Genomic DNA, 11677 nt, shown 5'->3' with positions numbered 1-11677 from the left:
AGTAACTTTTTTTTTCTTTTTTCCTTTTTTGCCCAGCTGGTTTTGACTGCGGCTGGATCTAAGGTAAGGATTGGATGTGTGCTTAAGGGTGGGGATGGGAAACATACTAGCACAGTGGTTCTAAAACTGGAGTGTGGGTCAGAGGCCCCTGGAGGGTTTGTTAAATCACAGACGGCCCGCACCCCAGGGTCCCTGGTCAGTGGGGTGAGGGCTCTGAGCGTGTGCATTTCGAAAAGCTACAGTGGGCTGGCGGGAGGGATGCGACCACGCTTTGAGGACACAGCGTAACGGAGCGGGGCAAAGGGGAGGGAAGGGGGAGACCAGGGGAGGTACACTTACTGCACTCCCCATGCAGAAGGCGGTGGGCCACACGTCTGTCCCATTCACGGCTGAGATGTCGTCCACGAAACTCGGGAACCCTAACCACACCGTAGACCGGACTGTGATACCTAAGGGAGAATCAGGTGATGCTTTGTATCTGCTCCTAATACAAATCTAAAGGTGACTTGTTGACTCTGTAAAAATGATGGATGGACGGATGGATGGCTGGCTGGATAGATAGGCAGATAGACAGATAGATAGGAAGGGAAAGAGAAAGATGTGAGGGAGACAGGGAGGAAAGAAACACGCTGGTGTGTGCAGAGAGACAGAGAAAAAAATAAGACTCAGAAAATAATTATTATGGTAGTGGAGCAATCCCAGGCACTGTGATTTCAACTTCAGCCCCCATTAGCCACAGTGCTGTCCCTAACGTTGTCTGTCTGTCTATTTGGCACCCAGAAGTGATTATGTGAATAACAATTTATATTTCTTGGCTATATTTTTAATGTCCAAGTTAACTAGTCCTCACGTAAAAAAGAATGATTGAGAAAGCACATTCTGAAGTTTAAAAAGATAGTTCTTTCATTCTTTAAAAAATATACATTTAAGATTTTCACAAATTAGCTCTTGATAATCTACTTTTGCCATTTATTATTTGTGAGTTTTCCTTGCTATTTGACGCAAATATCTGATTCTCCTCAACACAGTATACACACGTAAGGCATATATTAGGGTTCTCTGTTAAGTAATTCGATAGATAGCCTTTGTTTAAGCATTCACTGTGTAACACCCCGCTCAAGGGGACCTGTGAGCAGCACAGAGTTACACACTAGTGTTGTGTGTCTACTTCACATACAGAAATATACACTGTGTCACATGCTACCAAATATACCCTGTGTCATATACCACTAAAAGGGTGAGTATGAACACTAAAAGCCTAAGATATAGCTTCTCATTCTTAAGCACAGATAACAAAAATAATGCTTTGCGTCCACATAGTGCTTTTGTCGTTTTCAGTCCAGAGCTCTGCTTTGAGCTCGATAAACACTTTTTTTTTTTGTATCTATATGAGGTGATGGATATTTACTAAACTTGTTGTGGTAATCATTTCATGATAAATGTAAGTTATTATGCTGTGCACCTTAAACTTATACAGTGCTATGTGTCAATTATGTCTCAGTAAAACTGGGGAGAGAGTTCCCTGGTGGTCTAGTGGTTAGGATGCTGGGCTTTCACTGCCGTGGCCCGGGTTCAATCCCAGGTCAGGGAACTGAGATCCCACAAGCTGCACGGTGTGGCCAAAAAAAAAAAAAAAAAAGAGAGATATTTAAAAAAAAACTGGGGGAGAAAAACCACCCCATGAGATAGGCATCTGTATTTCTTTTTTTTTTTGGCGGTACGCGGGCCTCTCACTGTTGTGGCCTCTCCCATTGCGGACGCGCAGGCTCAGCGGCCATGGCTCACAGGCCCAGCCGCTCCGCGGCACGTGGGATCTTGCCGGACCGGGGCACGAACCCGTGTGCCCTGCATCGGCAGGCAGACTCCCAACCACTGCACCACCAGGGAAGCCCTGTATTTCTTATTTTTCAGCGAGGAGGTCTGGTCACCAAGCCTTCCCCTGACTCCTGCTTCTGCCCATTTGCCCGCAGTGTCATGCACCTTCCTTCTAAAGGCCAAAGGATATACGAATATTACTTTGCTGACCCTCAAAAGATGTTTGCGTGCAGCTCTATTTTCAGATATTCAAGTTACAGAAACTAGATTATTATTAAGATGCTTTTCCAAAATGCTTTAGCAGAATCAGGAAGAAAACCAATTTTTTATTTTATTGTCCTGCACCAAATTGATTTTTTCGCTATAGCTTCCTGTCTTACTCCTCGAGTCTAAGCAAGTGACTAGAGGTTCCATAGCATTTATCTGAAGCCAAGATTCTTGAGTGTCTCCAATCACACAACCAGGAACAGGAGAACCAGGCCCTGGGACACACAGCCACCTGTGCCCAGAGAAGCACTCAAGGGGCCCCCGAAGCTGCTGCCCCCTCACGGCACAGCGGTGGAAGGCACTTCAAATACCGCCAGCAGCCTTTCCTTCAAGAGCAAACACGACTGAAAAACACAATTCCAAAATGCCAGCACCTGTCAGCCAATTACAAAACATGGACAGTATTTGGATCCTGATTTGAAAAAACCAGTTGTAAAATAGCATTTATGAGACACCTGAACATACACCAGTGATATTAAGGAACTGGTTTTCATTATTTTGGGGTGATAGTGATATCTGTGTGATATGTTTGTTTTTTAAAAATTCTTATCTTCTACAGCTATATATTGAGATTTGTGTGGGTGAAATGATATAAATTCTGGAATCTGCTTCAAATTAACCCAGTGGAGAGTGGGATACGGGGATGGGGTATAGATGAAGCTAGGTGATGGGTACAGGGGGTTTGTTATACAATCTCTCTACATTTGCATATGTTAAAAAATTTCCAAAATAAAAAAGTTAAAATGCTTGGCAATATCTAGCATAGAGGTTTGTAAAATGTGCCGTGCTGGAGTTGAAAGCAGGGGTCAACAAAGTCTCTGTAAAGGGCCAGAGAGAAGATATCTTAGGCTCTACGGGCCATAGTTTCTCTGTTCAGCACTCACTTCTGCCCTTTTAGGGCCAAGATGCCCCCAAACAAGGCACAAGTGCAGGGCATGGCTGTATCCCCATAAGACTCCACTTACGGACGCTGCCATTTACATTTCATGGAATATATACATGTCAGAAACAGTCTTCTTCTTTAGATTTTTCTAAAAACACTTTAAAATGTAAAAACTTTTTTAGTTCCTGGGCCATAGATAAGAGGCAGCAGGCAGGATGTGGCCTAAAGGCTGCAAGTTTGCCCATCTGTGGTATAAAACCCAAACTTAGATAGATAAATAAACAAGTAAGTAAATAAAAGTGTAATAGATATACATATATATACATACATATACATATATATACATATATACACACATATATATACACATATATGTATATATATGTGTATATATATATGTATATATATGGGTTTCTTCCTGATTCTGCTAAATCATTTTGGAAACGATTTTGTGTGTGTGTGCACGCGCACGAAATATTAACTGTTAGTCTCTCACTAGTGGTACATTTAGGGATGCATTGTATTTTCTGGGTTTTCCTTCACAGCACCGTCTAAAGTTTCCCTATAAGTGCAATAACAAATACATCAAACTGTTTAAAAAACAAAAAAAACAACGGTCCCCCGAAGGAACTTTTACCGACCATCTTGTATCGCAGAGTCCCCTGGTCGTCCAGTCCGGCCCCTGGGGAGCCGCCTCCGGCTCGGCCCTCCTACCCGTGGGCCGGGCGTCCTTACCCGCGTGGCGACCAGGTCCTGGGCGGGGGCCGCGCGCGCTCATCCACGCCCCCGGCCGGGAGCGACCTGCGGGCCGCGCGCCCTCAACCGCGCGCGGACGGGTCCCCACCCGCGGGCGCGCCCTCACCCAGGCAGCCGAGCAGGTCGCAGGCGGCGGCGGCGCGCAGGATGCGGGCGGAGGCCGGGGTGCGGGCCGTGGCCGGCGGGGAGGCTGAGAGGAGGCCGGGGCCCGGGGGCCGGCGCCCGGGCAGCAGCCGCAGGAGGCCGAGCGCCAGGTGGAGCGCGCCGCTGCCCAGGCACAGCGCGTGGAAGGCCCGCGGCTGGAAGCTCAGCACCAGCTGCGTGGCGGCGTCCCGCGTGGCGCAGCAGAAGGTCCCCAGGCGCGGGGAGGCCATGGTCCGTGCTGGGGATGCGGCTCGGGTGTGCCTGGACCCCGCCGGCCGGCCCGGGTCATGTGCTGGTCCGGCCCTTGGCGGGGGTGGGGAGGGGGGGAGCCGTCATGTGCCCTGGGCCTCTCCGCAGCCCCCGCCCGATCCCCCGCGCTGGCAGTCAAGGCGCCAGGCTTGCTGGGGGCGTCGCGCCTCTGCAGACGCGTAACGAGGGTGATGCTTGGTCGGGGGCGGGGGGTGCGGGGGAGGGGCGGGGGAAGGAGCGCGCCGGGGTGGGGAAATCAGCTCTCTCCCCTTTCACCAAGGCCTTCCCAAGGGGAGGCGTGGGGCCTTGTTAATTCTCCAGAATCCAGAGCCCCCCCCTGCCCCCACCACCCCGACACCGCCGTCTCATCTTGACTCATAAGAAAGCATGCCTCGTGCCAGATCTGCCCGGTGTGGGACTCTGCCGTCCCTAGTTTTGATCCCTTACAGGTTCATAAACTGTGACTGCAGTGATTGGCATTAAAATACTTCTTTTTTAGGGTCGCTCTCCCATACGGAAACGACCCCCTAGAGCTAAGATTTTCCCTGAAAATCAACAAATCTTGAAGAAAGGGGAAACTGCTTTGCCCAGCTCCACACACACACACACACACGCACGCACGCACGCACGCACGCGCACACACACACACGCACGCACTGTGCACCTTCCAGGGCTCTTCCATTTTTACTCATCTCAACAATGTAGGGTTAAGTTTTTCACATTGTAAAATTACTCGCTTTTGAGAGTACCTCTGTTTAGGAAAAAAATGTTCAAGTTTATTCAGATTTTCTTAACTTCTTTCCTTTCTAGATGAATTTCAGTATACATTGAAAATCATGCTTTATTCTCTATGTATAAAAGTTTCAAAATGATATTAGTACTAATGATAATATACTGAGTGGACTGTTTTCTTAAAAACACTTCAGGGTTGAAAATAAAAGAGCCCCCTCTAGATTCTGGCTTTACTAACCAAAGCTTTATTTTTTAAAAAGAACCCCACCCCCACCCCCAGCTCCATCATATTTATTAACAGCAAACCTAATAGGCCTGTTTGCAGCCAGGAGCAGACACACTTTGACCTCTCCCTGCAGTACATGAATTTTTCCAACCAACCAGAGGTGAGGCGTCCCTGTTGTTTTCCTCTGTCTCCTCCCACCCTGTCTTCTCGTCTACATTTCCACCACCAGCTTTGCAGTTTTAAGTAAGACAAAGTTTGGGCTCAGGTCCTCAGCCTTCTTCCCGGCAAACCACAGGACTGGGCTTCTGTTGGGACCCGTGAAAGGCAGACGGGAGCTGCACTGCCAGATGGAAGCAGAGCCTTTAACCAAGAGCTCCAAGTGCCACTACTTCAAAAAGATCTGACCCGGCGCATCTGTAAGCAGGGGCAGCTGCTTTGATAGAAGTCTGGAACAGACCGACATTGTCAAAACCTTAACTGCTCTTGGATTTTACACCCTTGCTTGTAAAAACAGTAGGAAACATCATAGGGCTACTCCCCAAACGCTGGTCTGCCGCTCCTTCAGAAAGCATAAATCTCAGTATCTGTTTTGAACAGTTGATCTTCTATTTCCTTAGCTCTTGGAAGGCAGAAGTGGCTTCTGGAAGTTTGTGTGTGGAATGTGCTTTAAAAGATAAAAATGAAGAAGGAGAGTCTGTTCGTCTGCTCCAATGCCAAAGGTTCCGGGAGCCAATCTGTGCAGAAGCGTCACTGCGTTTCAATCTCTGTCGCAAGCCCAAGCTGCAGGTACCCCGCCTCTCTGCTTCCCTCGTGCACACCTGCAGGCCCTGGAGGACTCAGGTGCCCAGCGTCCTCCAGAATGGAGGTTGCCTACAAAGCTTCAAGAGGATAAAAAGCGTTGCCGTGGCTTGTATCTTGGTCTTCAACTCCTTTTCTGCCTCCTGGGGAGTTCAGTAGTTCTGCAAATATTCCACACGATGGATGGGTTTTGAACCCAGGCTTAGAAACCAAAGAGCCTCCTGACTTGTGGTTTTTGTTGGCAACTGACCTCACCTGGCAAGACCTGAGAGTCTTGGCTTCTGAAGGAATCTTGTCCTTTCCTCTGAAGAAACAACAGAAATGGATGGATTGAGAGGTAGTGCCTCAGTACAGCTTCAGTTCTGCAGCGGTCACAGAACGAATCTGTCAGCTACGCCGTGTCAGCCTGGGAAGAGATGAGACCGAGCAAGCCCTGGAAAGGAGAGGGTGCGATTTGTGTCCTGAGAGGAAAAGGGAAACTAAACGAACATGAATATCATCGCTACCCCGACCGCCTTCCATGAGCTGGCAGCATTAAGAACTTCAAGTCTTGCTTAACTCGTACCCCCATCCTTGTGGCCCATCTTTTTATCTCTAGGTTCTGTACAAAGCACCAGAAGAGGTGAGGAAACCTATCCAAGGTCACGGAGGTGGTAGAGCTGATGCTCAAATCCAAGCAGATTACGCCGTAAGGTCCAGAGGGGAACTGGAGATTCATTTCCCCGTCAACGTGAATGTCTGCGAACTGGTCAGACCAATGAAAGCACTTTCTCCACTCACCATCTTGAAGCAACAAGAAGTCCGCTTTTGAGAAGTTGGAAGCAGGTCGCAGATGGCGGAATTTGAGGCCATCAGAACGTGACTGCACTTTCAAGGAAGTTGGGGGTGGGGCAGTGAATAGGATGGACACACACATGTATGTGTTACCTGTTTCAGACTTCGTTTAAATGGTATGTTTCCTTTTGTGGCACAGTATACTAATCTAGTAAAATGAGATGAAGTTATTTCTGGGCAGGCCCTTTGCTCTGGAGTCCTGATGCACATGAGACTGTCAGATCTCAGGTATCTAGTAGAAGACGAAATCCGCTCATTAACCACAGGCTTTGGCTAATTTTGAAATGACTGCTTCGCTGCTACTCAGGCAGCTGTGAGCAGAGGCAATAGGAAACCCACAGAAACCTCAAGAGCTTGGCTTGTGGCGAGAGCGCCCGCGTGTCTGCAGAGGACGCAGCCTTACGTGCAGCTGGTCACACACACGGCAGAAACATTTGCCTGATACACACCGCAGAACAACAGCTCAATCTCAGAGGGACTGAAAGGCAGAGAAAGTGTGGGTCAGTCAGTCCCCTCAGGGAGCCCGTGGTTTCAATGTGATGGCTCTTCCCCCCAAGTCTTTGGGTCTCACTGTGTTGCCTTTAGTTGGACATGTAGAGTAAACCGTGTGCGATAACCCCAGTCTTTCAAACTCATGGCAGCTCTTCAGTCTATCACAGGGGTCAGAAAACTGACTCTTCAGAGGCCAAATGGTAAGTCTTTTAGCCTTTGCAAGCCGCATGCTCTCTGTGGCGGTTACCCAACCCTGCCGTGGGACCCCCAGACTAGTCATCGGCAGAAGGTAGATGGATGTGTGTGGCGCTGTACCAAGAAAGCTTTATTTACAAAAGCAGACAGCCGGCCCTCGGGCTATAATTTGTCCACCGCTGGTCTTTTCTGTCAAACTAAGCAAACCAAAATAATAGTAAACTAAGAAGTATGTATGGGCTTTTTTTTTTTTTTTTTTTTTTTTTTGGCCACATGATGCGGCGCGTGGGATCTTAGTTCCCTGACCAGGGATCGAACCCAGGCCCTCGGCAGTGACAGCCCAGAGCACCAACCACTGGACCGCCAGGGAATTCCCTGTATGGGCTTTTGTAAGGTGTGGTTACTAGATTTTTAAAGAGTATTTGATTCTGCTTTAGAAAATAAGAAAAACTCTGCAAAGAAACAAGTAGCTCGTGAAACACGTGAGACCAGAAGCCTCCGAACATTAGTGAGCTTTTCAATTGGCCATCACTGGTGACACCTATCCTGGCTACCCTTTCTCTCAGGGCTTTAAATTGTCTTAATGTTGTGATTGGAGCATCTTAATCTGGTCTCAGGGATAGCCTAGCCAGTTATGAACTTGGTGGCTACCATTGAATCAACGTGATTTCCCACAGAACGCTTTTGAATCATAAAGATGTTAAAAGAGTCAGGAAAAGGAAAAATTTCCCTGTAACTTTGTAGTGAGAAACCTGGCAGTCACTACCTTACCCTAGAGGTCAAGGTGAGTGTCACCAGTGACAAGCAAGTGGATGTCAAGTACCCCCTGATGGGATGCGCTGAGGGCGCTGCGTCACTTCTGCAAGTTCCTCCCGAAATCCATAACCCAGTCTGGTCGTGAGAAAAATGTCAGACAAGGCCACATTGGGGGACATTTTATGAAATACGTGACCAGTCCCGCTTAACATTGTCCATGCCATGGAAAACAGGGAGAGGTGGAGAAACAGGCCAGAGGAGGCTAAGGAGACACGACAACTAAGTGCAGCAAGGGATCCTGGGACATCAGCGCACAAACTGGAAATCCAAATGAAGTCGCAAGTTTAGTTACTAGTAAGGTAATGATGTTAATTTCTTAGTCTAGACAAAAGAACCATAGTTACGAACGCTGTATTCAGGGAAATCAGGTAAAGTGTGTACAAGCTTTTTGTGTATTATCTTCGCAACTTTTCTGTAAACCTAAAATTATTATTATTATTACTATTATTTTCTGGCCGTGCCGCGCAGCATGCGGGATCTTAGTTCCCGGACCAGGGATTGAACCCTCTCCCCTTGTGGTGGAAGCGCAGTCTTAACCACTGGACCGCCAGGGAAGTCCCAACCTAAAATTATTCTAAAATTTAAAAAATTGTATTGTTTTAAAAGCCAATCACAGGGCTTCCCTGGTGGCGCAGTGGTTGAGAGTCCTCCTGCCGATGCAGGGGACACGGGTTCGTGCCCCGGTCCGGGAAGATCCCACATGCCGCGGAGCGGCTGGGCCCGTGAGCCATGGCCGGAGCCTGTGCTCCACGACGGGAGAGGCCACAACAGTGAGAGGCCCGCGTACCGCAAAAAAAAAAAAAAAAAAAAAAAAAAAAGCCAATCACAGCGTATCTCACCTTCTGAGATGCTCCACACTCTGTCTGTGGAGTGTGTTTCTCTCCAAATAAATCCAATTTTTACCTATCAAAAAAATATATAAATAAAATAAAAGCCAATCACACGATAGTGCCTGCAGGCCTTCTACAAGTCTAATTATGCAAAGGTAAAGAAGTATCATAAGTCAATTAAATTTTTAGAAACTTGCTCTGTGTGCCCGGAAGAAATCTCTACATTGCGGTTAAAATTCTACCACCTTTCAGAAAGCCTGTTTCTGATACTTCCTGTTATTTCTACTGCTAGTCAAGTACTTCTACATTCCTTGAAATTCAAATAGATTCAATTGAAACAAATATTTTGGCCAGCAGCCAGTGAAGGAATTTCCAGCAGCCGAATCAGTAGCCCTCCAACACCAAAGCAGTAGCGGCTTCCGTTTTCAGGGCCTCTCCTTCCCATGCAGCCCCCGAATTGTTTCAGCTCTGAGGATGCACAGATGGCCAGTCCCTTTCTCCTCGTGTGTGTGGTTGCAGTTGTGCTGGGAGTGAGAGGCGGAACGGGATGAACGTTACCGAGCTCCCACAGTGTCCAGACTCTCCTGGCTGTCGTTTTATTCCGTGCTTCTCACGGTGTGCTCTCACTAACGGGACACACCACCCTCGGAGTTTGTTAGAAATTCAAGTTCATCGTGCCTTCTCTGAGAACCTCTTATAAGTATCTCTATTGGTTTTTTCCCCCCCTCAAACTGTGGCATTTGAAGCTAGAAAGGCCTTCATTCCCTAAACACTCAAACGATATCGTCGTGAAGGAGCAGAAAGTTCATGCTGCCTTTGGGAAAATCAGTCCGTTCAAGGATCTCACGGAAATCTCACGCATGTAGAATCTTTTTCTTTTTCTCCTTTTTGGCTGCGCCGCACGGCATGTGGTATGTTAGCTCCCCGACCAGGGATTGAACCGGGGCCCCCAGCACTGGAAGCGCAGAGTCTCAATCGCTGGACCTCCAGGGAAGTCCCTAGAATCCTTTTTTTGCCGCTTGGAAATTGCTTGGGCTGGTTTTCACTAGAACCCACATGCCGCAATTTTATGCTACGATTTCGTTGGCACTGCTATCCCCAAGTTGCAAGCAGGTTGGGTCGCAGAAGGCATTCAAGATTTGAAAAAGATGTTCCCCAAATGTAATTCTCCAGATGGAGGTAAGGCTGCCAGGCTGGCCTCACAACTCCTGTTCTCTCAGGAGCCCGGAGCCCGGCCCCCGGGGCAGAGCTTTGATCTCTGGCCCCTGACCTCAGCTGAGGGTCACTCAGGGGTGGGTGGTGGACATGGCCCAGGCAGGGGGCCGCTTTTTATTCTGCCCTTCGTCCCCTCACCCCTCCCTGAAGTCTCCCTAACTTTGAATGTTGAAACAGAGGCTGAGCTCTTGGTTTCTCTGAAAGCCCTGGGCTTTTCTTTGTAAAGCAGAGGACCGCACCAGAGACCCTGGGGAGAGAGAACTAATACTAGACCCAGCATGCCTAGGGCAGCCACTGAGAACTTGGGTCCCCGATTAGAACTCAAGAAGGCAGTGACAGCAGATGACTCACACCCCCTCTATTCATTCCGCAGGGAAAAGTGTTCTGTCTGTGGCAAGAAGTCACCACCATTCAGAATCTCTCCTGAGATCACAGGGAATGAGACACCATTCACCTGAGTAGTAAACCTGGATTAGGCCTGAGTTTGTGGTTTTAAGCCCCTGAATTTCAGGATGGTTTGCTGTGAAGAGATGTCATTTTCATCTTCTTCTTATTATTTTTTTAAATTAATTTTTATTGTAGTAAAATTGCTTTACAATGTTGTGTTAGTTTCTGCTGTACAGCAAAGTGAATCCGTTATACATATATATATATATCCATTCTTTTTCAGGTTCCTTTCCCACATAGGTTATTAAAGAGTATTGAGTAGAGTTCCCTGTGCTATGCAGTAGGTCCTTATTAGTTATCTATTTTATATATAGTAGTGTGTATCTGTCCATCCCAATCTCCCAATTTATCCCTCACCCCCTTTTCTCCCCTGGTGACCATGTTTGTCTTCTACGTCAGTGACTCTACTTCTGTTTTGTAAATAAGTTCATTTGTGTCATATTTTAGATTCCACATATAAGTGACATCACATGGTATTTGTGTCTGACTAACTTCATTCAGTATGACAATCTCTAGGTCCACTGAAGTGACATTTTCAAGTGTACTTGGAGAGTCAACCCACTGCTCAGCCCCCTTGCTGTGATGCTGTCTCGGCCCTCTGCTCCCGTGGGCCCAGAGAGCCCAAAGCAATCAGTGCTATTCTGTGAAATGCAACCTGAGAAAGAGATGCCAGTGTGTCTTTTGTAGGTATCCCAAATCTTTTTTTTTAAATTGCAATATAGTTGATTTACAATATTGTGGTAATTTCACGTGTACAGCCAAGTGATTCAGATATATATATACATATATATTTCAGATTATTTTCCATTATAGGTTATTACAAGATATTGAATATAGTTTCCTGTGCTCTACACTAGGTCCTTGTTGTTTATCTCTTTTATGTATAGTTGTTTCTATCTGTTAATCCGAAACTCCTAATTTATCCCTCCTACCCTCCCTTTCCCCTCTGGTAACCATAAATTTGTTTTCTATGTCTGT

At 47.3% G+C, this 11677-nt stretch overlaps 1 protein-coding gene and 1 long non-coding RNA gene across 7 annotated transcripts in view; one reads left to right on the top strand and one right to left on the bottom strand.

Moving 5' to 3' along the window:
* Nucleotides 1-4095, bottom strand: part of LOC117310546 (G-protein coupled receptor 143-like) — a 25730-nt gene extending 21635 nt beyond the window's left edge. The window contains exons 1-2 of one of the 3 annotated variants that reach the window (XM_033850209.2): nucleotides 3828-4095; nucleotides 340-449 (exon numbers count right to left, since the gene is read on the bottom strand). In XM_033850209.2, the coding sequence (XP_033706100.1) occupies nucleotides 340-449; nucleotides 3828-4095 (378 nt within the window). Of the gene's footprint in view, nucleotides 1-339; nucleotides 454-3700 lie in introns of those variants that run through there. The other 2 variants (XM_073799713.1, XM_073799714.1) reach the window with 2 other exon arrangements.
* LOC117310547 (uncharacterized) overlaps nucleotides 1-11677 on the top strand; it is a 21140-nt gene extending 9463 nt beyond the window's left edge. The window contains exons 4-7 of one of the 4 annotated variants that reach the window (XR_012329441.1): nucleotides 37-63; nucleotides 356-464; nucleotides 1971-4096; nucleotides 5690-11677. This is a non-coding gene — a long non-coding RNA (uncharacterized lncRNA). Of the gene's footprint in view, nucleotides 1-36; nucleotides 64-355; nucleotides 465-1970 lie in introns of all 4 variants that reach the window. The other 3 variants (XR_012329442.1, XR_012329440.1, XR_012329439.1) reach the window with 3 other exon arrangements.

This window comes from Tursiops truncatus, chromosome Y (genome assembly GCF_011762595.2).
Source record: "Tursiops truncatus isolate mTurTru1 chromosome Y, mTurTru1.mat.Y, whole genome shotgun sequence".
Taxonomy (NCBI): domain Eukaryota; kingdom Metazoa; phylum Chordata; class Mammalia; order Artiodactyla; family Delphinidae; genus Tursiops; species Tursiops truncatus.
The sequence above is the reverse complement of the archived record's forward strand: the minus strand, read 5'-3'. Positions and strand labels throughout refer to the sequence as shown.